The sequence below is a fragment of the Populus trichocarpa genome, chromosome 1 (genome assembly GCF_000002775.5).
Source record: "Populus trichocarpa isolate Nisqually-1 chromosome 1, P.trichocarpa_v4.1, whole genome shotgun sequence".
Taxonomy (NCBI): Eukaryota; Viridiplantae; Streptophyta; class Magnoliopsida; order Malpighiales; family Salicaceae; genus Populus; species Populus trichocarpa.
The window spans coordinates 32,398,821-32,425,225 of NC_037285.2; the positions used below are offsets into that span (position 1 = coordinate 32,398,821).

The 26,405-nt window shown below is 35.1% G+C and overlaps 2 protein-coding genes and 1 pseudogene across 2 annotated transcripts; 1 reads left to right on the top strand and 2 right to left on the bottom strand.

Annotated features, from left to right (window-relative positions):
* Positions 1 to 4,058: 4,058 nt before the first annotated feature.
* Positions 4,059 to 6,090, bottom strand: LOC7461678 (uncharacterized). The gene is made up of 4 exons (XM_024595881.2): positions 5,251 to 6,090; positions 5,017 to 5,109; positions 4,791 to 4,858; positions 4,059 to 4,675 (listed from the first exon to the last, which is right to left on the bottom strand). The coding sequence occupies exons 1-4, from the start codon at positions 5,875 to 5,877 to the stop codon at positions 4,498 to 4,500; spliced, it is 966 nt and encodes a 321-aa protein (XP_024451649.1). The 5' UTR covers positions 5,878 to 6,090; the 3' UTR covers positions 4,059 to 4,497.
* A 2,246-nt stretch (positions 6,091 to 8,336) lies between these two features.
* Positions 8,337 to 10,312, top strand: LOC18095222 (F-box/LRR-repeat protein 14-like; annotated as a pseudogene).
* Positions 10,313 to 10,612: 300 nt separating this feature from the next.
* Positions 10,613 to 13,689, bottom strand: LOC7461677 (probable disease resistance protein At5g63020). The gene has a single exon (XM_002298664.4). It carries the CDS (start codon positions 13,494 to 13,496, stop codon positions 10,854 to 10,856), a length of 2,643 nt encoding a protein of 880 aa, XP_002298700.1. The 5' UTR covers positions 13,497 to 13,689; the 3' UTR covers positions 10,613 to 10,853.
* Positions 13,690 to 26,405: the final 12,716 nt, after the last annotated feature.

Sequence of the window (26,405 nt, forward strand, 5' to 3'; positions counted from 1 at the left end):
GCCCATAAAAAGTATATATTCTTTGTTTAATTAATTTTTGCATCACACTGTCAGAAAACAAAATAAGTACATCTGTTGAGGTTAGCTAAGTAGTTAATATGTTATATTTTTTTTATTTTCTCGTTTTAAATCTTTAGCCAATATTTTAGAAAATTTATTAAATTTTGATGAAGACACAAGAACTCAAGATCTTCCAAGAAGATTAATGTTGGTTGAGACACAAACTTATCAGAAGATATGTTCATCATAAAAAGAATGTAAATGCTTCTGAGGTTGTCACGGAATATATGTAAAGGTTTAATTAAATGGATGTATTGCCTTGCTGGTATGTGTCTGTTTCATGGTCCCATGGATTGTTTTTCCAATCCATACAATGGAGAGGCTCAGACCAAATATTTAATTTGGAGAAAGGGACGTATAGGTACTGATAGAGCTAGAAATCATAGACAATTCCTTGTTTTTAACGGAGAATCTTTTCACCATAAATTGGTCCCCTCGGTAGATACACTAGTATTGTTGGATTAGGTATTGCTAGCGTCGTGCTCACGCTTCGCTGGAGGATCAATTTCTTTTTTTTTGTTCATTAGGAAAATAAATATATTATTATACTATATATTAAAAAACATGGCAAAAACACTGCGTATTTAATGTGGATGACACTGTAAACATAAAGTATTTATACCGTGGATGAAACTTTAGTGCAATAGAGGCGTTGTCTTTGCTATTTTTTTAGTCAAAAAATACTGTTGGGGGCATTGTCTTTTCTGTTTTCTGTGTCAAAAGTTGTTGGATCTGAATTTCAGTCAAACCCAAATATTTTCAATTTCATTTTTTTGCCTCTTTAGATTTTTTTCTTTTCTATTATTTAATATTTTTCATACGGTAAAGATGAAATAAATTGATGAGACTTTTTTTTATATTGTATAAAAGTTGGGTGATGATAATTTTTTTTTTATTTGAGGTTGGGTTGGTTGAATTTCTTTTCTCCCAATAGAGTTGGGTCAGTGTTGGGCCTTGTTGCCCAGCATAACCCAATAACGTTGGGCCCTGCTGCCAGTAGAACCCAATTCATGACATTTCCATTAAATGCATTTATTTACAAAAGTTATGGATTTTGTTTATACAATAGAAGTTTAATTTGTCTTCAGGCCTATTCGCATAAGAATTAGGATTGGGTCCTTCTATTGTTTATATGGTAGAGGTTTAATTTGGCTTGCATATTATGAGTGGATAGTTGGGGGCATTTCTATGCTGAATGCCCAAAACTATAACAGAGCTGACATTTTATTTTTCACGAATTAGACCACTGACTGGAACCCTCAAAACAATTGTTTTGTTGCATAAAATTTTGTCCAGCAAACTATCCAGAACCAAAACCATTACTGTTAATATTCTGACCAGAGTTATATCAGTTAGTTCCGTGATTGAGATAGCCACGGTTATGATTCTTCCATCCTCCATGAAACGGGACCACTGCGACCAGAATTTTGTTTATAATTGTTAACTGAAGACCATGACTGATGTTGTGAGAGGAAGGCTGAGAGAGGCTGAGATGGTGTTGGCAACAGTGGGGTTGTCACGATGGGTTGAAGAGAAGCCTTGTGCAGAAACTCATCTATAAGAAGATGGCTATAAAGATCAGTGTATGAAATAGGTTCTGCTCTAGTGGAGAGGATGGTTACTAGGTCCTGAAATTCTCCTCTCAATCCACGAAATATATAGAGGTTAAAGTCTTCCATGGACAATGGCTTACCAGTAATAGCAAGCTCATCAAATAACACCTTGGCTTGCTGCAAATAAGCACTAACAGTGCTATCATTCTGCCTCGGGTCTTGGAATGATCCATGGAGTTATATGATTCATGAGTTAGAGGGTGAAACAAGAGAAGTTTTAAGAGTTGTATACAGATCATAGGATGTATGGCAATCAACGACAAGATACAACACTTTAGTAGACAGAGATGACAGAATAGCACTCATAATCAATTAATCTTGCTGCTTCCATGACAGATATGACGGATTAAGACTAGACAAAGCCATATCAGCAGATGGTACATACACAAGGGGCATATGAAAGAGCCATCAACATAGGAGTACACACCTTGGTCTAACAAGTAAGGTTTCATTTGCATCCTCTAGTATAAGAAATTTATGCTTGATAATTTTAAAGAAATTACTTGTTGAGTGTTTGATAGAGGAACAATCTTGTGATAGGGTCTGGCTGCTGTTGTGAAATCAGAGGAAGGAACCATTGTAACAGAGTAGACGTGTGGGAAGGCAATAATCGAGTGTTGTTGATGGCTACAGCAAAAGAATGAATGTCAAAGGAGAGTGATTCATTACCAGAAGAAAAAATAGCAGCAGCAGCCGATACACCACCAGAGGGAAGGATTGTTGCAGTAGAAGAGAGAATTGATGCAGCCATGTGAGAGTCCATATTTTGGGTGCTTGCAGAGTCCATGATGAAGAGGGATATCAAGTCTGCTCTAATACCAAGTTAAAGAATAGAAGAACAATATACTTGTATGAAATAATAATGGTTGTGTGTGTGAGAAAACACTTCACATGATAATTACACTATACATATGATAAGTTCTTCGTAATAATCACAACTTATAACATGTTTGGGATAATTTATTAAATCCAAATCTTGATTCTAATTGAGCTCAATTCATGAAAAATAGCAATATAAGCTTAACTTGTAGATAACTATAATATCCATAAAAGATTTAGATTAACTCAATATATTCAACTCGCTTAGATTAATGTTTTTTAATGAATCGGGTATAAAATTTGTAAAATATCAGATATTGGACAGAATATAATTATGAGCCCGAACTTCTTCCAACTATATCCATAAACACTCATGAGATCTTATATAGTTGCCAACTTTGTACTTCAATGTTATTCAATTGATTAATATGAAAATTTAACGATTCATACTTTGGTTTGGATAGGATTCGTAATCAAAATTGCTACAGTAACAACTGCGTGTTCAGTTATCAATTCAATCAAATCATAGAGTTATAACTACTGGTCCAAGAATTTCATTATATCATATCCCAATTTGGGTTTAACAATTATTCATTCTCGAATATTAGGTGAAGCATGTCAACTCAAGTTAAATAAATATAGTTATTAAATTTAATTTGAGATTGATTTGGTATATAATCTTGATTATAGATTGGATGGGTTCAAAACAACATTAATTTGAAAAAAAAAAAGTCAAGTAGAGTTTTAATTGCTTCACAAATTCATCCATTACATGAACCAAGTCAATTATATACTATTTTTTTTTCATACAAAATTAAAAGAAGAATCGGTCGGGTCTTGAGTTCACTTTGACAGCCAAACCAGATTTAATATTAGCGGTTACAGATCAACAAAGAATCGAGCTTTAGATTTAATATTAGCTGTGGAGCCAAAATCTGTAGTGTGAATAGGTAGAGTTCAGATTTTGTTTAGAATAGCTAGTCTGGCCAGTCAAACAAAGAATAGAGCTTTGGCTAAACTTGCTTGTATTTTGCTTTTCTTTTATAGAACTGGCCCAACTACTCTTTTTTTTAGTTTAACGTGGTTGTCCGGGCCAGCTTGCGCGTACCTCGACTAATCCCACGGGCCCTAAAGTTAACGACCTGTAAGCCTCCAATGACCATCATATGAACAACCACAGGGCTCGAACCTGAGACTACAGAGAGAACAAACCTCTTGGTTCCAAGCTTTTACCACTGAACCACCACCTAGATGTTTAACTGGCCCAGCTACTTAAACATAGATGTGGCAGGCTTTCTCATGAATTGGATGGACGAAATGTTTGTATAGGTCAACTATGGACTGGTTTGGTATCATTGTTATTTTTTGTTTTTTAAAACTTTTTTTGTCAAGTATTTTCATTAATCACCCTAATTTTCATCTTTTCTTTTACGTATTTCTACCACTATTCCTTATTTTATGTTTTTAAAATCTGTTTGCAAAATTCGAAACTCAATTATAATATTCAATTTACTTCTATTTTTCAATTTTGTCAACTATTTTTTTCCTTCACAAAATTACACATAGTTTAATAATTGTAAACTAATAAGGTGTTTTCTAAAGAAGAAGAAGAAGGAATTGGTGATAGAATTTTCCTTGATGGAGAAGTCTTCAATATTCCTCCAAGTACATTCACTCTTGATGATTACATTTAAGAAACAAATATCAGTAATTTCTACTCCAATATCATCCTCAGCCTATTGAAACAGTACGTGACAGCTTCCTTTTATTTTATTTTTACAAGGAAAGGGAAATGCTCAAAAGTAGCCATGTGAATCACACCAGGCCTTGATCAACCAAGATCCACCATGTTTTTTCGAATAGAGATTCCACAACTGATAGCCCACAAGAACTAGAAAAACATAAGCTGTCCAAAAATAGGACTTGAATTCAGAGCCTCCTTAATCCTTGGCCAAGCCTTGACCATTTTTGCAAAGTATAATAGGTTCCTGTTTTAAGCAAATGCTCATCCTTCATTCTTGTCGTGGATGAAATCTGTCAAGGATCCTGGAGATGGAGATGGAGATGCGGCTGAATCAATGAGGAATGATTTTAAGTGCTTAGCAAATTCCTTGGCCTTCTCTAAATTAACTGCATGTCCTGCATTCTTAACGATCACTAACTGAGAACTTTCTCCCACATGCCTGTAAAAGAGCAGTACAAGAATTTAAACTGTTAGGAAATAGTTTATTACAGGAAAAAAAGACTCAAATTTTCAGAAATTAAAATGCCAAAATCATCAAAGAGTTTTGTTTTAACCTTTTCAATCTGTGCCCCAATTCCACAGGGAAGATTTGATCTTTCTCTCCCCATATTATTAATGTTGGCTGCTTTGAAGGAAAAAAAGAAAAGAAAAAGAAACTGTTTTAAAGATTCATTAACAAATCCTTTAGCGCCATTGCCTCCTATGTTGTCAAGTGTCAGAGGCTATAAATTGGCACAAAATCAAGGATTTGAACTAGATAGGTCAAGAATGGTAAGGAACCTGTGTGATCTTTGGTAGAACAGAAAGGTTTCGACCATGAAGTATGGCTTGGATCAATTCCCTCTTCTCCTTAACATAATCTGTACACATGACCTGTCAGAGAAGAAACATCACAGACTGTAAACCGAAAGATTATCATCAATGTATCGAAGGGTAATTTTTTTGCGTATTGGGCCTAACCTCCGAAAAAAATCCATTAAATTTAATAATTCACAGAAGGTTAGAAGGACTTGCATCAATAAAATCTGTGAGAAAGAAAGACGGTATGCCTATGGCAGGTTTGACAAACGAAAACCGCATCAACTCCCTCAATTTCTCTGCTGTCTGTGGCAACAAAATGCTGGCTGCTTCATCCAAATTTGGAACAGCAAACAAACCATTGTCCATATCCTTTTCTTCCAAGCAAACCCCAGCACAACACAACACAACTTTTTCTATTTTCTCTTGAAACTGTGCAGCCATGCTATACCCCACAAATCCTCCATAACTGATCCCAACAAGATTCATTCTATGCACCCCATGTGCCTCCATTAGCCTCATAACGCATTGAGCCTGGAAAGACTCGGTTCTTTCAGGCCTGGATGTGTAGGACTCACCGAAGAAAAGAAGGTCCGGAACATAGACATTGAAACGTGATGTGAAGATATGGAGATGCTGACCATATTGCCACATTGCATTGGCTCCAAAGCCATGGAGAAGCAGAAGACTGGGTTTCGATGATTTGATGATTCTTGGTACCCAACAATGCATAATGGTGCCATCTCCAAGATTAGCGGAGTGGGCACGAAGACCGGCCTTGGCGAATGAGTAGCGGTAGAACCAATCCCGGGATGCTGTAAAGCTGAAACATTTTGACATCATGTTTCTTGATATATGTATGAAAATCAGAATATATAATTGTGTATGATGCTTGAATTCTTGGCTTTCAGTCCTAGCAATCTACAAAGACAAAAAAATCCGAGATTGTACCTAACGATTTTTATTATTATTATTATTATTATTTTGCACTAACAGGAACGAAAACTTGAAATCCTTTGTCTTTTGTTTCAATGGTCAAGTGACCATATAAAAGTTAGTAAACAGATATAATTGGAAAAGACTCTTCCCAACAATTCGGAATAAAAAAAAAGTGCACTAATTTTAATGCTACTCACAAAAAATTTAAAAACAAATTATATATTAACCAAATGGATTAGTGAAATATTAGATCATTGGTCAATTTTTTTAACATAAAAAATTATATTTAAGCATTACAAACTTGTTTTCTAATATTTGTTTTAATCATTAACTTAAATTATAAACGATATTGAATAATATCTTTTTTAAGATTAATATGAAGATTTATTAGATGATATTTTTTTTTGAAATATTGAGATAACAACATATTGAATCAATCCAGGTTAACCTGTCAAATCTGTGACTCGGGTCATGAGATTGTGATAACCCTATAAAAAACAAATTAAAATAATTTATGAAAGTCATTCTTAATCATCCAATATTAAAGGAAGGAATTAAAAAAAATAAAAATAAAAAAGAGAACAAAAAAAAATTAACCAAGTCAACTCGGGTTAATTTGTCAAATTAACAACATGGATAATGAGATTTGGATAACCCTATAGTATGCAAGTAAAAAAAAAATATGATACTCAATTTTCAACCAATTTAATGTTAAAGGATAAAATTAAAAAAATAATTAATTATAAAAAGGATAAAAAAAGAACTCAAATCAACTTGGGTTAACTTGTTAAACTTATAACTTGCATTATGAGACTATGATAACTTTATAAAAATAAAATAAAAAAGACTACGAAGCTCTATTTTTAATAGATTCAATGTTGAAGGTTAAAATCGATAAAAAAAAATAAAATACATAAGACCGAGATAACTCCACAGAAATCAAATAAAACAATTAAGAAGCCCAATTAAAAGATATTAAACTAAAAAAGGACAAAAAAAGTCAACATGTCAAACTCGTAATCCGGGTCATAAAATTAGGATAACCCTATAGAAAGAAAAAAAATATGAAGACCAAATTTCCAACCAACTTAATGTTGAAGGATGAAATCCAAAAAAAAATCATTTAGAAAAAATAGCCTAAAACAATTATCTAAGTCAACTCAAGTTAACTTATTAAACTCGCAATCTAGGTCATCAAAGTGAGGTAAATTTGTAGAAACAAATAAAAAAAATTATAAAGTCTCACTTCAAACTGATATAATATTAAAGGTTGAAATAAAAAAATATTAAATCTTTGAGACTGATATATATATATTCCAATAGAAAGAAAATAGAAAAAAACTACGAAATATAATTCCCAAAACAATTTGATATTGAATGAAAAAAATATATAAAAAAAAGATTGAGTTGTTGAAAGGTGAAATTGAAAGAAAAAAAATAAAATATTATTCTAATAAATAATGTTTTGTGGTTGATGCTATGATAATTTAGTCATACCTTTTAATATTTTATTAATTAGAAGCATAATTTCTAAAAAAATTTAAAGTAAAAATTGAAAAATAAATAAATAAAAGGTAGATTGTTAAAGGGTGAAGGGAGAATTGAAAAAAAAAAAAAACAAAATACTAGTGTGTCTACAATAATTTAGCCATACCCTTTGATATTTTGTTAATAATTCCTTGAATTGTTTCTAATGTGGTCCTTCTACTAATTTTATTATCCCTTATTGCATCATTAGTTAAGAATGTGATTGATACCTTGGATGATTACACTGTTTATTTTTACTTTTATTTTATAATGTAATGAAGTATGGCCGAAAATGATGGAAAAATAATAATTGTTACTCATGAAGGAAAATTATTTTAAAAACATTATGGAGAAGGACACATTGAATGAATTTTTTAAAATGATAATGATAATGATAATGATAATGATGGAAGAATCATTTTAAAAAATTATAAAGATGAAATGCAAAGTTAACCCGCTAAAAATAATCATGCTATATTTTTAAAAAAAATTAAATATTTTTTATTCTAATTTTTTTTTCATTGAGATATGCTGCTGAGGATGAGTACACCACATGTTCTTGTTTTTTTTTTTGTTTAGACAAAAAGGTGAATTTTTTTTGGAAAAGGCTAAATGTTATTTATTATTATTATTATTATTATTATAGATAAGAGGTTTGAATTCGAGAACTCTTTAGAGGAAAAAGAACACCAACACTAGTTAATGAACTATAACTCATTAATGAAAAGGCTAAATGTCGAACATTAGTCATTCAATTAGTTTTATAGATTTTTATCTTTATTTAAACTGATCTTTTTTCAGGAAAAAACTATTGTCACTTTATTTATTTATTTTTCCATTTGGATTCAAGGAAGCTTGTGATTTATTTATAGTTTTATATATTTTTGTGAATATATAAAATAACTTAACAAATGAAAGATATCACAAGTAGGTATAACCTAATGAGCAGGGTCAAGAAAAACGGAGGTAAAAACTCTGCTTCATTTTCATGTAAATGCATCTACGAACTGGATAATGAACGAAGACAATCTCTTTAGGGTTGGTTGTGGATTAGAACCTGCAAATCAAGCTCTGACATCACACTGCAATGGATTTCCTAACCTGGCAAAAGTAGAAATAACATACGTTGGTTGGATGTCCAAGCTGGGAAAGCAGTTAGATGACAAAGGGCTTGTCATTCTTGCTAACAATTGTCCTTTCCTGACTGGTCCGTCGTTGAGCTATTGCTCGTTCATAACAGATGCAGGTCTTCGGCGCTTGGCCTCTTGTTCCATGATTTCATCCTTGAAGCTGAATTTCACTCTGAGAATCACTGGTTTTGTGGCATATTATATCTTGTTGTGGGCTGCAAAAATCTTACCATTCTCCACCTTATTAATGTTACCAGTGTTGAATGGCTGGAATACATTGGAAAGCTTGAAACACTTGAGGACCTCTCAGTCATGAATTGTAGAGCACTTGTGGAGGGTGATTTGATTATGCTAGGATCTAGCTGGTGAAGACTTGAATGGTTGCAGTTTGAGGTGGATGGTAAGAACAGATGTGTGAAGTTTTATGATAGGCTAGCTGTTGATTGATGGGAAAAGCAATGGATGCCATGTGAGTTCATATTGGAGCTTAGCCTGGTGAATTACATCATCAGCCCTGGGAAATGGCTTGCTTGTGTGTTGGGGAAGCGCAAGAACCTGGAGAAGATTCATCTGGACATGTGTGTTGGAGTCAGAGATTGCGATACTGTAGGCTTAGAGAAAATATCAAGTAATCTTCGCGCAATTTCTCTCCGAGTTCCTTCAGATTTCTTTCTGCCATATTTGATGAACAGTTCACTGAGATTAAACAGATGAGAGTCCTGTTAGAATATATGAGAATATGCCTCTGAAGATAACTGTTAGACTTAGTCTTTGGAGTATTGTTTCTTAACAGAGTTTGTTGCAAGTTTTACTCAAGTTTTACTATTTTTCTGTTATTAGAAATAATCCAATAATCTCTCATGTCTGTTGAGATTTTACAGCATATTATTTCAGTGTTTTTGAGTTTGATTGTAAGTCTTTAAATAGGTATTCTTATTTTATAATACGATGTATCTTTCTGCTTCAACATTCTCTTTTTAAGAATTCTCTGCAAATTGTTATTCATTGTAATTGCAGATTTTAACAAGTCCTGGCTCAGAACTGTTCAGTGCTAGAATTTGTCTGGTCCCTTATCTTCATTTACACAAAATGGAATCCCCAATTCAATTCAGGTGCTCGCTTGAGACCATGTGTTCCTTCAATGGCGTTGGGATGGAAGTTCATTCTTCAGCTCAAAATCTTGAAACCCGAGAGCTTGTCAGATGTCAAGAAATTAGCGATGCCCTCTACAGCTTGTGAGCCAGTTTCCTCGTTTGTGCGTCTTATGATTAAGAAAATATTAGGGAGTTACTGGTGATGGATTGAGCCCTCTTAGTAGGAGATACAAATTGGAATTCTTAGCCGTTGAAGATTGCCCTCAAATTTCTTCAAGGAGCTGCAAGATCTGCGTCATTCCGGCAAGACTTGTCCTGGATGTATTGAACTTGTATTGGACTCAAAAAGAAAAGGAGTACGCATTAAATTTATGCAATCTTCAATGCATTTCTGTAAGAGATCATTATTTACAATTAGATCAAAATCCTGTTTTCAGGATCTGTTGTTGTATGATTGTTACTTCTAGCAGTTGGATTATTTGGCTGTGATTGTAAAATATGTAATCCTGTAATCGACCACCATTTTGTTGAATAGTAGCGTGATCCTTGTGGATTTATTATGAAATAACATTTTGAAACTTCGATTTACTTTCATTTTGAGATTTTTATCACTTGAAAGTTTGAGAACCTTTACTGTAAGCATATATGTTTTGGAATTGATAGAACTTGTTCGCAGAACTAGTCTGCAGGGAATTCCTAAACAAATGAAATGTCTGACTAAAACTATTTTCTATATTTGCACATCCATAATGCAGGGCATCTGTCTCCATTGTTATTCAAGGACCTGCTGTTTGAAAAAACATACGTGGTTTCCGGTTTCGCTAAATTTGTTTTCCTCAGTAGTGTTGAACATGTATTCAGTGAGCGAGGATGTTGTCAACACCAGGCTTTGCGCGCAAAGAAGATACTATCAAACACTCAAACAAACAATATTCAGAATTCAATGATATACAAGTGGATAAGACTGGATTACAAACTAGGAACAAAAGAAAAAAATGGGGAGATAAAGAAGGAAGGCAGAAAAGAAATATTTGGAACTAAAACAAATTTGCGATTCTGTGCAATATGAAGTAGTGATGAAGAAAAGCATTGTTTTTGTAGCTTCATTCTGCCATTTCAGCAGCTCTTTCTACCAGTTTTGCCTCCCTATGCAGTCATTTTGGTGATTGGCGCTGCTAGTATTGAGAGGCCGCTTATCCAGAAACGGGCAGTCAACAACTCGGACATCCTTCACTGATGGTAGTGGCAGGGCATTCCAATAGAAGCTTTTGAGATTTGGCAAGGATAATAATTCCACAGCTTTGAGTTTTGCAAACGGGTTTAGATTTTCCACCAACTCAGGAACCTCAGGTAGTTTCTCATCACTTGCTACCTCTACCAGTTTAGGGCAGTTTGATACCCTAAGAAATGTAAGGTTTTGAGCAAGTATAAGCCATGTCAAGTTACTCAATTTCAAGCAATTTTCTACATATACACTGGAGAGGCTGCGGAAGGGTCTCTCGGTTGTGGCCACTTGGGCAAGGTTGTTGATAGCTTGCATCTTTTGTAGTTCCCCTTCCCAGTCAATCTGCAACTCTTCCAAACTCCCACAATGACAAATGTGCAGAGTATCCAGATTTTTCATATTTGCTAATGATGAAAAATTAACTAGCTTTGAATCATGGAAAAGCTCGAGGTATAGAACTCGAGTAGAACTCTGCATCCCTTGGAAGCTTGACAATCGCTCAAGAGCAGCAGCACTTCTTATGGTGACAGTCAGCATATTCAGTTCTTCCAAGCACTGCAGTTCTTCTACCAAGGATTCATCTCTTGAAAGAATACAGTCTTCAGCTGCCTGTTCAGAAGAACCACAACGGAACATTCTTAATATACGCATCATCGGGAAGCCAGATATCACTCCGTGTGGTAGTAGATAGAGCGAATGCGTATACTCCAGGTTCAAATATCTCAACTTTACCAATTCATTCAACTCTGTTGGCAACTCCTTTATGCCTGTCCGTGAAAGATTCAGATATTGTAACGAAACCAACTTCCAAACATCCCTAGGCAATCCGAGTAATGAATTGTTATTTGACAAGTCTAGAACTGTTAGATTAGGCATAAATTGGAAGAAACCTCTGGAGATTTTATTCAAATGAATACTACCAAGAAACAAAGTTCGAAGATTGGAGCAGTTTGGTGTTCCTGAAAGATGTACTATATGATTTGCCATCAACGAAACCTTTCTGACACCTTCCCATTTTCCAACCTCCAGAGCCTTACTTGATTGAGCTCCAGTTTGCACGAAAAAATTTTGTTGATCCCTTTCAATATCAGATGCTATCCACAAAGCCATATCGCGAATCACATCATGCATTCTCACACAATCATCCTTATCTTCCAATAAACATGCATGGAGAAGACAACCGATAACGTGATACCCCCAATTCTCTACCACTTCCCTGCCATCACTTCCATCAAAAATTCCCTCACCAATCCAATAATCTATCAGATCATTTTTATTTATCAGAAAGTCCTCTGGAAAGAGACTACAGTACAGAAAACAAGTTCTTATTTTTTGTTTGGATAGATTATCATAACTAAACTTCAACAGAGGGAATACCTCATCTCCCATGCCTGAAAATTCTGAAGCTGATTTCCTTAAGACCTCGATAGCATGACGCCATTCTTGAGGTGTTTTCTTGCAAGCCATAGCCCGACCAATAGTGATGAGCGCCAGGGGCAAACCTCCACATTCTTTGGCAACATTTCTTGCGAGTTTAGGAATATCAGTATGAACACAAAGAGTTTGATCTCCTACTTTTTTCTGAAACAAATCCCAAGCATCGTCCCATGCCAAGCAATCTACCTTCATAGTTTTGTGAGCATCCATCAGGCCGCAAATTTCTTCGGAACGAGTTGTGAAAACTACCTTGGAACCGTTGTTCATATCAGGAAGAGGAACTCCAAGTTTTTTTAAATCAACCCTCTCCCAGATATCATCCAACAACATCACAAACCTTTTATGGCGTAAGGCATTAAATATGTCCACAGCTTTTTCGTCAAGGCTTTTATTCTTCCACAAATCATCAGAACAGCCTATATTTCTCCCTATGCTTTCTTGAACAGTGTTAAGTTTCAAATCTTTTGACACCACTACCCATATCACAATATCAAAATCATCGGGTGTCTTGAGAGACTCGTTGTTGATTTGAGTCAAGAGGGTAGTTTTTCCGACACCCCCCATTCCATATAACCCAACAATTCCCACCTGTTTTTCTTCTCTCAGGCAGGTCCACACCTGATTGAATGTTGACTCCAACCCCACTGTTGGTTCACTGGGCCTTGGAACTCCTGAAGCTGCAGGAACCTTCTCAGCCACCACTTTGAAATCTCCGTTGGCCTTTAAATCAGCCACATCCCGTAGCCTCTTATCCACTTCTTTGGCAAACCTGTAGCTTGACTTGTAGTTCTTGGAACAGTAACCTCTAAGACACAGTCTTTCAATTTCTTGAGAATCTTCTCTTAGCAATTCATTAGCTTTATCTATAGCAGCTTTTGCCCTTGAAATCCACCTTTGTACTTGGTCTAGCTGCTTCAATTGTTGCTCCTCGTCAACTTTCACTCTTCTCGTCACATCATTATGTAGATCTGTTAGTTCTTCCACTGCAATCTTCAAACCATCGACATTTTCTTTAAGCTTGGATATGTAGACAGCTTTTCTGAAAGTGAAATCCAAGCAACCAGAGAGTAATTTATCGCATGATATGGAGATCGAGCAAAAGTTTCCCATGTATTGTTTATCAAGATTTCAGTAATGTGAGAAATCTGTCAGGGAAAAAACATCAAAAGAGGAGGTTTCAGAAGAAGGACACAAGCCTAGTTAAGCCCTTTGTTTGGAAACTAAAATCTTACTTATTAGATCATTGCGGCCATGGACTTGAGTTTTTCATTGACTTTCAGAATAATGCTAAAGATCATTATTGATAGGGTTTGAGAGAACCCTACGAACTATGACGGTTCCATATGGGGTCCACAAGGTTGATTAATTAGAATTGTTTGGAAATAATTGTAAACAGCTTGTTAAACTGTCCTTTTAGTTCATTACCAACTTGTACCAAAACCAAAAATAACAAATTAATAACATGTCGATGGGGTCTGTTTTATCCCGTGAGCTTGAACGCCTCGGGATAAAATCATTAATTTTATTTTACCCATCTTTTTATGAAATAAGCATAGGTAAATTATCCTCGTTATTGTAAAATATTTGTAAAATTTCTTTTTTTAAGAGACTTTAATAATTAAATTAGAATCAATTTACAAAAAATCAACTATCTTTTTAATACAAGTTTTTTTTATTAAAATAGAATTGTCATGATACAATCATTTTTGTTTCCTTCTTTTATAACTCCCAATAGCTTCTTTTTCTTGTAGGAGGAAGGTTGGCACGTCTTATCAAGATAAAATATATATGATCTATACTCCCATCAAAATAAAATATTTTTGATTTAAGGGCCCACCCGAGCTAAAAAAAAAAGAGAGAGAGAAAAATGGAGGCTAGGTTTATTGAGCCGCCTGTCATCCCATCCCTACCGGGCTGGGTTCAGCCCAATCCAATAAATTTAATAATAATATAAAAAAATTAATTTTCCAAAAAGCATTTTAAATTATTTGTGGGCCCCTCACATGTTTTTCCAACTATTTTGCATAATATCATGTTGTAGACTTACACTGTAAGATATAAACTCGATATTAAAAATTGCATCTTTTTCATGTTTTAAAATGTAAAATGGATATTGTAACCAGTTTATGATTATTCATTAGGGTTTAGCAAAAAAAACCATAACAATTATCATGTTCGGAACGTTAGGAATTAGTTATATTTAAGTATCTTTGATCCATCAGAGGGCGTCTAGGCTCAGCACTTGGCTACGCCCAGGGATGATGGGTTTGGCAACTCATTAGACCCACAGGCATCTGGGCTCAGCACCTGGCTGAGCCCATGAATGATGGATCTAACAACTTGTCAAACCTACAGGCATCTAAGCTCAACATTTGGCTGAGCTCAAGGATGATGAGTCTTAACTTTCTCATGGTCAACTCTTTGAAGAGCAGTTTCAAACAAACAAACAAAAAGCAATAAATGTCGATCCATTAATAGCCCCTCAATTCTTTGTGTATTATACGTGAAGAATTTGAAAAGCCTCTACCCATAACAGGTGAGATCTTTTTTTGTCTTTCTCATAAGATTTTTCTGTGTCCTTCCTGGTACCGTTGGGATCCTCAAGTCCAGGTGGCTTCTTTCCCTGGGTAGAAGGTTCATTTTGGGGAACAAAATGACAGCTAGAAATGAATATAGCACTCAAGTAGACTTTTTAAGACATGTGAAGATATGAGAATTTTTCATCCAACTGTGACGATGTAAGGGTTTTTTCCTTATAACCCTGGTTGTTCTTACATTTTCCTTTCCTTTACTTTTACTTCGTCTGATCTGTAAAAAAGAGAGAGAAAACAACTCTCATAGAAGATATTTCAAGCCATGACTTTTTTTACCCGATAAAAACATGTACGAAACATCCTCAAAAACCTTTTAAATGATCTTTTTTTTTCTACCAGAATTATTGGAGCCTAAAAACATTAGGCCTAGTTCAAGAAAGAGAAGTGTTCTAACTCTTGACAAGGAGTTCAGGTTTCATTCAGAACATGAAAAAAATGACAGGGGACATAGGTCCCTTATATTAGGCCTCAATGTTTGAGGGGATGTTATACTAGCGTTGTCCTCTGGTAGAGAGGAAAGAAGATCCTCTCATAAGGGCCTATCTGCTTCTCCTACTATAGGTGCTCAAAAGATAAGGGTCCCCTAAGACTCCCTCCCATGTCCTAGCTATAGACCCTCAGGAGAGAAGGAGCTTCACTTGAACCCCTAAGGATGACGTCCCCAACAACATATGCATTGCGGACATGAAAGTCATGGCTTGCTAATAACCTGGTGAGTATGTTGCTCAGATGTCTCTTCCTGATAAACATATCAGTAAATTGACCCTAGGAACCTCCTAGGGTTTTTTTTTTAAATCATTACCCCTCTCTATATGTACAAGATGAGGTATTTCTTCCCTTTTCCAGGATTTGTGAGGGATATGTTTAACTACTACCAGTTAGGTCTGGGTCAGCTGCATCCCAATGGGTGGACAATCATGTCCGCTTTTGAAAACTTTTATAGAATGGTTGGGCTCAAGACTACTGTAAATGTCTTCAAGAGTTGCTACTAATTGGTCGCCAGCATCGATGACAGCAACGACATGTATTAGTTCTTCACCTTTGCTAATAAGAGCAACAATGTCATGAAGAACACCATGACCGAGAAACCTAACTCCACCAAGAACCTGAGGGGAAATTGGCTAGTCATAAGATATATTGAAATTGTCGATCGCCAGTAAGGACTATAGCAAATTTAGGGCTTCTCCTTTTATTGAAAAAATCCTCCCCGCGAGATAAACATCAAGCCTCATTTGAGCTCAAACAAAGAGAAAAATACGCAATATTGGATTCAACCAAAACTAACTATGAAGTTGACAAAATGGTCAGAGGATATTACTAGGTTGTTTTGCAAAGTATAAAGTCATCCATTCATGTTGTCTTCTTTTTTTTTGCTTATTTCAAAATCTAACATTCTTTTGTCTCGATAAGGTCGATAGTTAAAGGAGGATGATATGTATCATGGATAGAGGTGAAGAAATAAGGGAAAACTCTTTCTTTTTATTAAGGAATTCCCTACCCTTATGGGCCCTATCTCTAAAAAGACACCATTGGAGGGCACAACCCATGTGGAAGATGGGGGTTATGATCTTCTCTTATCCCGAGAAGAAAAAGTCCTAACCCTATTTATAGTGATCGTGAGTGTTGCCACTCGCTTTAAGAGGAGAAGAGTTTATACTTTGTTGACCAACTATACCCAAGCCTCGTCGATAGAAGCATCTACTACGATCTTTCCTTTGCCTCAACTACCTGCCTTATCATCTAGGGAAAGGGCATCTATGACATCCACAAAGTTTGGCACTATAGAGTTCCAGGACATCTTTGTTGATCTAGCCCTGGCCATAATCCATTCAATTTTTCAACTCTAACAGAAGAGAAAGGGAAATTGATGGAGGCTATGGTTGAAGGGAGAATATGCTTTAGGGATGTTGGCCTCGAGGTTGTGACAACTCTGGAGGGGGCCTTTACAATCCCATTAAACATCTCTATAATGTTTGATGAAAACTTTCATCGCTATTTGGTATTAACTAGCCAAATAGTTTTCAATGTAGGGATAAAACCTCTTGTTTTTCAATTTTGGTTAAGTGATTTCTTCTTTTTAACATTCTCTCTTGGTAGGTTTTTATGAAGTGTGCCCATTCCTAGAGGCATTGGGCAACAAAAAAGAGCTATGTGAGGAGGGTCATAACCATAAATAAGGAAAATCAAGCAACCTATTACTGCCTTCAGGAGAAAAAAAAAATGTTATGGAGGCTAAACTACAAAGCATCAAGGTAGCTTATTTCAGACTGAAGGACCAAATGTATGGTCTTTCCCTTAAACCGAGATCTCAGAAGAAAGCATTTAACGCCTCCTACAACAAGGTGATTCCCTGAAAAAGGAGCTCCTTCAAGCTAGGGACTCCCAAGTTAATATGCAAACTGAGATTGCTACCACGCAAGCTGAGTTATTTGTACCAAGAAAGAGAATCAGCATCTTCAGGCAAAGCTTGAGTTTTTAAGGGATTCTCCTAGGAGAAGTTGAAGTTTTGAGAGATTCTCCTAAAAAATTTCAGGAGTTTTTCAAAGGCTCGACATCTTTGACTGGACGGTAGGAGATAAGATATTCTTTGTCATATCCAACCTATAAAGTTCTTCAACCTCTCCAAGGGGATGCAGGTGGATTTTAGTGCAGCCTTCCATCTAGTCTTAGTCTCAGACTTCTCAGACGGCTTCCCAGTGAGGGCTACTTCGGCTCAGCAGAGGGAGTATATGACTAAGAAAACTAGGCTAGATCTTTAGACCCCATACGTATATATGTTTATTATCGTTTTGTATTTATCATATTTTTCTAATACAACTTTTTGTTCTTTTGTTGATTTGCACAAGTTTTAGTCTCTGTATAAAGTTCTTATTTAGGTCTAATTCCAACACTTAACAAAGCTTTTTTGGATCTATTATCCATACTTAATAAAGCATTTATAGGTCCAACGCCCATACTTAATGAAGCGTTTCTAGGTCTAACACTTATACTTAATGAGACATTTCTAAATCCATTGCCCACATTTAATAAAGCATTTCTGGGTCAAATGCCCATACTTAATAAAACATTTCTAGGTCCAATGACAATACTTAATGAAGCATTTCTAGTAACAAGTGATAGATGATCTAACCTTAGTTGGATTCATTAGGGCTCTATCTTTTAGGAATAATGAGAGATGTCATTTAGTTTAGGTGTATTTATTGTGGAACGTTAAGAAGCCTCTTGGTAGGGAGTGGTGTCAAATGGTTTTAATTTTGGTCTACATAAAGCCTCATGGGCATTGTTCCCATAAGAACAAAAAACTTTTCAACTGGGCAGAGTCCATCATGTCTTTAAAGGAGGGTGTGATTGCTCTATGGAGAACATGTCAATCTCTTCCAAGGTAAATTGTTCTGTAGCACTAGGAAGAGTAAATTCATCATATCCTTAGATAAAGGTGTGATCGCACTAGAGAGAACATGTCAATCCCTTTTAAGGTAAATTGTGTCGTAACACTAGAGAGATGTTTGTTACTTCTAAAATAAATATGATATCACACTAAGAAAAGTAAATACATCCTATCTTTGGAATATTTGAGACCTAGAAAGTAGTAAGTATTTGTTATTTTGAACAATATAATTCATATACAAGAAGCTTATATTTTTAATCATTGACCATAATACATTTTTTTATCCCATTTTAGGGTCCTAAAGAGGAGAAGGAATTGTGTTTCTCCGATGAAGGATTTTTAGTCAAAAGGAATCTTCTTTAATAAACATAGGTCCTTTAATTATTATGAAAATATGACTGGAGAAAAGAGAATATAACCTCTTTACTTATGGATCATCTACCTGTGAGGTCTACAAGCTTGGTAGGAGTCATTGGTTACCAATAACTTCTGAAGTTACATGGATTAAACCAACACTCTATTGGTAGCCATTGAAGGCTTTCTAAAACCTCAAAATTCCAGTTTCGATAGTAATTAAGGATGATAATGGAAATGAAGCTACCGGTTTGCAATAACTCTTGAAGTCACACGGTTTGAACTGACATCTTATTGGTACCTAATGACAATCTTTCAAAACTTCATGGCTCCAAATCCAATAGTAATTAGAAATGATAATGGCCTAGCTCCTAAATGAGCGATCGATGGCTTTTTTATAATTTTCTTACAGATAACATCAATGATGAGGTTCTATTTTATCTCGTGGGGTTAAAAGCCAAGCCTGGGTCTAAGATAAAGTCATTAATCTCCTAGTTCTAGCAATCTAACCTACCCTTCTATGGTGAAAGCGCAGGTAGATCATCGTTGTTACCTGTAAAAGGTCATCTTTTATCGATTTGGGGTATCTTCAATGATTAAATTAGAATCAGTTCAGGAAAAATCTATTATACCTTTGAGTAAGATTTTTTCTATTATGATATAATTGTCATTGTTAAAGCAAAGAGAAAAATTTAAACCTAACACTATCATCTTTGTTTCCTCATTTTATAGCCCCAATGTGCTTCTCTTCCTTATAAGGGAAATGTTGGTCTATCCTATCAGGATAAAAAAATCCTTGATCTATGATTCCATCTTAATAAAATATATTTGATCCATCAGGCAATGTTGGGGCTCAGTGAATAATGATGGGTCTAGCAACTCATCAGACCCATAAGTGTTTGGGCTTAGTAATTAGTTGAGCTTAGGAATGATAGGTCTCGCAGCTCATCAGACTCACAGGTGACTAGGCCCGGCACTTGGCTGAGCCAATAAATAATTTGTCTGATAACTCTTAAAACTCATAGGCGTCTGGACTCGGTGCTTGGCTGAGTCCAAGGATGATGGGTCTTAATCTTCTCATGGTCAACCCTTTAGAGAACAGTTTCAAACAAACAAAAAGATAAAAAATAATAAATATTGATCCATCACATGTTAAATTGGGTTCTTTACTTTATTGAGTTTTCTAAGCTAGTATTTTGACTGTGTTAACATGGTGGTGAGTTAGTAAACTTCATAAAAGACTTGGATACAAAGGAAGTTACCTAGATATAGCTAGCAAAATTATTTTAAAAAAGCATGTTGTTATCAGGTCCGCTGACTATACCTTGTTGCCTCACATGTTCAGTAAACAAGAAGTTACAAAACTTGTAATGAACAAGTAGGCGTAAAGGAATATATAATTATTAAACTCGGCCAATAGATTGACTCGATAAATTTATGATTCGAGACTTAACTTCAACTAGGTTTTAACATTGACAATGCCAAACATAGGTAACTGAGTACGTTCACCTTGTGATTCAATTGACCTAGCCAAACCCTGTCTACACCAAAACCAAAGATTTTTTTTTAATAAAAAGATAAAAATGACATATTTTGATATAAAAAAAATATTGATATGAGTTGATCCAGTAATCTAATAACTTAGATTCTTTATCAAGTTAGATTTCGAGTCAGGTCTAATAACTATGGAGGATTGAATAGATATTTGGAATTCTAAACTCATTCTTTTATTTTATTTTGGTTTTATGGTAAGGGATATCTTTGGTCTATTTTCATACACTAAAATTAAGTGCCTGTTTGGGGCTTTGGTTTAACTTGTTTTTCATTAAAATTTGAATTTTTTTGGCTTCAAATTAATCTTTTTTAGTATTTTTGGATCGTTTTGATGTTGATGTCAAAAATGAAAAAATATTATTTTGATACATTTCCAAACGAAAAACACTTTGAAAAACAATTCTTACCGTACTCTCAAACACCCCCTAAATATATCAATCAAGTGAAAGATATGTTATCTATATCAGGATTAAATGATTTAATATGAGATTTTTACTTTTTACTACCAAACTCAGTTTAATAGTTAAAATGAAAATATGTTTTCTTATTAATAAGTTGCTAGTACATAAATTCTGCAATTTGTGTTGGATGGTATGCTACCGACACAAGTGTATGAGGAAATAATAGCTAGTTAACTGATGATGTCCTACAAAATCCAAGTAGTCTAGGAATAGGGCTCTCGGATTAGATAATCGGTTAATCATTTGGTTCCTGCAATCTCATCCATTCTCCCTGGCCAAGGTAATTGGTAACTTATACTTGGTGCTTGGTAATCCAAGGTGTCTTGTGGCTAATACTTGTAAAAGGTCTCTTTTGATGGAGGTGAAGACTCTCTGATGGTAACGTCAGTAACTTTGTAAAGAGAGAAAGTGCAATAATATTTTAGAGAGATAGACTTTAAAAATATATATGCTAAAAATGTTGAGAATGAAGAGATTGTGAACATTTGTTCATAAGGTCTCATGGTGTATTTATAGCCCATAAGTCTTGTCTTTTTGTGAACAAAAAGGTCTAGAGTGTAATTTTACCCTTATGATATTTTGAATTGTACTCTACTCAAAATAATATGTATTGGATCAATATAAAATATTGAGGGACTCACATGGGGTCTAGAAAAAATTCATTAGGGAATGTTGGGCTCGGTGAAGGTACCCGAGCCTATAAGAGGTGAAAGTGGGTCCGAGTGCGCAACCTGGACCCAAACACGTTTGACTAAGGCGTGATAGCCCGAGCCCATGAGGGGTGAAAGTGGATTCGAGCGCACTACTTGAACCCAAACATAATGGGCTCGGGTGTGACAGCCCGAGCCTACGAGGGGTGAAAGTGGATCCGGGTGTGCTGCTTGGACCCAAACACACTAGGATCGGGCTGACAACCCGAGCCCACAAAGAGTGAAAGTGGGCCCGGGTGCACTGTCTGGACCCAAACACGCTGGGCTCGGGCGTATTAAAGGTGAGAAATGAGTTTAGACGCATTGTCTGGACTCAAACATGTTGTGCTTAAGGAGCGCTCCTGAGCTCGAGCATGTTGGGCTCGGGCATAGAAGCCGAAGTCCATGGGGGGGGCTAGGGTACATGCCCACCACCAAGGGTGCTGGGCATGTCACGCCCACGTTGGGCATACGCCCAACAAGGCGTATGTCCTGAATGACATACACCCTGCATGGGCTTGGGCTTCTTGCCCGAGCCTATTCCCTCTAGGAAGTTAGGCTCAGGCAGTAGCCCGAGCCCACTCTCCTTAGGCCCCCCGTTATACTTCGGGCTTGGGATACCAAACCTGAGCTCAAGAAGTATTCTTGTTTGGTCTATTTTGGAGGAATTGTTTAATTTTTTTAAAAAAAGGTTTTTTGGTCCATTTTATTTGTATCTATCATTAATAAATTCTTAGCATAATTTGTTCATTAAATTGTTAATATTCTACTCTCATAGAATTTTAATAGAAGTGCATGTACACCAAAACTTTGCTGGAAAAAAAATGGAGGCACCTCCGTAAAATTGTGTTTGAAAGTTGAACAAAATGCTCATGTTAATTAACTTGCCAAAGTGGGCTTATGCAGGCCTATATAGGGACTGGACCTATGTAACGAAGTGGCATCCGTTCTCCTTGGGTTATTAAAAACCTAATTGTGTTCACTATCTCAAACTCATTGTTGTCATATTTTCAAGTCACTAAGTTATCCGGTTCATCTTAATAAACCGTTTTGGAAAGACAACTATACTCAAAACATTTGTAGTATAAGAGTCTAATCAATCACCCATAATCAAAGCTCTTATAATTTGGAAAGACACCCAGTAATATGAAATTGAAGAAAAATCATCACAAGAGTAGGGATTCTGCATAATATCACCTTCAATCTGTAACAAAAAATCAGCAAACTTAGTTAGGTAATATTAAAATTAAAATGGTAAGCTTTGATATGCTTAGGATCACTAAAGCAAATGACATTTTTCCATTTAAAACAAAAATACATTCACAATATTATATGAAATTATAAAATATTTAGCAATTAAAAATTAAAAAATAAGTATTTTCATGATTGTTTTGGTTCTGGGTGTGACATAATAATTCGTATAGAAAATTGATGCAAATTAGCATATATATATATATATATATATTTGTGAAAGTTGCTAGAAAAGTTCTGAAATAATAATGTAATTGCCTGACTATTTATCTAATGCACGTTTCTCACATTAAATTTAGTGATATATTCTTATTAATTAATTAATTAATTATTAGTTAGGTTTTAATCTTGATAATAATCAATAGCGATCAATCAAGTTTCAAAAGCTAATTAGTAATTACTATTATGAACTGAATGTGGAACAAATAAGGACGGACACACACACACACACATATATGAAAATAAACTTAACTCGTATTTAATCAACAATAAAAGGAAGGTAGATATTTAGCTTAACAAACACGTTTTTTATTTGGTGCCGCGCATGTTTATGTTGCAAATTAAGAACTTGTTTATCGTTAATCACTCTTTAATTTTATCTTAACATGCAATCCACACTAAATGCTGCTTTGAAAAGATGACGTTGGATGTTGTACATCCACCGATCCAATTTGGGCAAGAAATGAGAGGAGAGGATTGGCCATTGAATTTACTCTTTTTTTTCTGTCCAAATATAGCAAATTAGAAGAGAAGGGAGCCTCTTAATTATCCTATATCTTAATTATCCCTTACGTAAAATATATTCTTTTGTGTTAGATATTAGGAACTTAAATGAAATCAATATTAAATATAGAAATAAAAGTGGCATGCACATTCTTGGTTGCAAAGCTTAATTCCCTTTTTAAATTATTTTTTTCTAGCCGGATATTATATAATCAAAATGATTATATAATAAAAGGCAATTAATTATGATTTTTTTAAAATTATCTTAGTGAGCTTATATGTGAGCAGTTGCCGGTGGATCTTTACGCATACTCAATTGCTGTTTGAGAATAATATAAATCATATTTTGGGACCTCATCTAATAGTTTAAGCTTTTAGGTTGAGATGGTTCTTTGACATGGTATCAGAGCCTTGATGACCAAGCGGTCACGAGTTCGAATCTCATCATCCCCATTTATTTGATAAAAATTAAGCACATGGTATTGTGGGCCCGTGCAAGTTTCAAGCCCAAAGGGCTTTCACTTGAGGGGGTGTGTTAGAGAATAATATAAATCATATCCTGAGACCTCACCTAACAGCTTAAGCTTTTAGATTAAGATGGTTCTTTGATAATTGCAACATCTGGTCAGAGATGCTTGTTAGAGAATTATGAAGAAAAAGATGGAACTGTTAAGTACCAATGCAAGACATCAGAGATTTTTGTAGATACCGTGAATGAATGGATTGAGAGCGATGAATGTGTTAGTTCATGTGGCCTCCATAGAGAAACTGTTGGTGTTTCATCAGACACTCTCCTTCAGCCTCAGTTTTTGGCTAAACTTTGCTCAGATGAATGCTATCAAGCTTGCCCTAACATTGTTGATCTATACTCCAATATGGCCTTGGGAGAAGGTATCCATTTACACTTCTTTATCTGCCACCAATGAATCGAATAGCCATATTTCTTTATAATTTCTCACATGCAGTTCTTAACATTTTTCATACAATAAAACAATGTCTCCAGGAACTTATCTTCCAACATTGTGCGCCAATCCTTGCCTTGCATGCCAAACACCAGGCTAGAAGTAATGGTGACGCAGCCCTTGCCCCTGCGTCCAGTACTGTAGCCCAGGCACCTGAAGCAGCCATTTTCGGGCGGTGCTGATGTTGCCTGTGGTCTATCTTTTATTTGATTCTGTATCGAATTTGCTTGGAGCATTTCACTCTTTAGTACACACATCTTATTCGAGTTGTTTATTGAAGCTATGCAATGGAAAACATATTTGCGCTAGTCTTTTTAATGATTTGGGCATGATTGTAAACCTTTAATTTATGACATCATTTTTGTCGCAATGAAATCCTGTCCAAGATTAATGAAAGCTTTTTACTTCCAACTGACCAGAATATCAATATCCTGAACATGATTTGTTACTGACAAAAAAGGTATCATATATACAATCAGGCCAGATAGATAAATTATGTGCAAATCGGAAATGAAATGGAGACTAAATATACGTTGGAGACATTCATGCACTAAAACTTTTAGTTATTAAACCCGCAACTCAGTACTTCATTCGAGCTGGATTTTAATTTGAATATAAAAAGATATTATTGGGTACTTCGTTAAACTCGGTCTAAACCTCACGAGGCCAACAAGAAGAATTAAAAAAAAAACCGACTATAATCATAAACTGGTGACAAAAATGATTTTTATCGATATTTGATAGTATCAGATCAATTGCCTGTTGGTTGAGCAGAGCTGGGAGCTCAGTTTTTTATTTTGTTCTCTATTAGTTTGCCATTACCTTTGAGAATATATTCTAGTGCAAATAACAAGTCATGAAAAAAGGAGAGACATTTGAGGTTTCCTATAACAAAGGATGGATCTGCACCTCCTTCAAAGGTTACAGCTGCAATCAGGGCAGCGACCGCTAGAAGGGTATTTCGTGCATCGCTTGGAGCATCTCTACCAATCTTAAACCGAAAGTATTCGTTAAAATTCTTTGATGAATTTTATTGTGTGGGGGGCTCATCAGTAGCCATTTTGTGTAACTGTGTAAATTGTAATATACTTGAAGAATAAACATTCTTGCCCCGTCAACTAAACAGAGAGTGGAAACTGTCCTTCATCTTGAAAATGGAAGGCCAATGCATCCGTGGCCACAAAACATGCAGCTCAAAACAAGAAGAAGAAGGGGAGAATGGAAGAACATTCTCCCCTTCTGTGTTCTGCGGTGGCATAGGCGACCAACCGCAGCATGTGCTGAACAGAACGAAGAACGATAACTTGTTCAGGTGCCGAGAAATAAATCGATTGAGGACCTGAATCACCCCTTTTTGGGCCCATATGAGCAAAAACCATTAACTTGGTTTATCAGAAATGGGCTATCAATTAAGGCCAGGAGAAATCTTGCAATTTATCAGCTCAATATATGAAAACCCCTACAATTTTGCATTTTTCTAGCTTAGATATTTTTAAGATATTCTTTTCCTTGAAATTTCTTTGTGTATTAATTTTTTAATTATTCATAAATCCAATAAATAAATTGTCATCAAGCATTGTCCTGAAATATTGATGAGTGAGTTATAAAATTGTTTAATACATGATTTTATTATATTCAAAATATTTTTATGATATCATATTAATTATTTTTATTATTCATTAATCAACATAGCATAAATGAACAGCCGCTGAGCCTTGTCCTACATGGAAGTGATTAATATGCGACTTGTTATTTTGCAAATTATAAATATAAATATTTGTTATTTTTTTTTAATTATCTATAAGTACTCAATTGTTATTTGAATTTGAATTTGTTATGTTCATGTTGATGTGTATGTGGATTTATTCTTGTTTTTTTGTTTTTTAGGTTACCCTTCTTTGTTGTTGCATGTAAACCCTGGGTTAAGATTTTAAAAACAATATGAAAGTAGAATATATTAAAAAACAAATGTTTGTAGTGTTGGACCCTTGAAATTAAGAATAAAATTAAGTACAAATTTTCAATTTTGATGGAGTTTTTGAA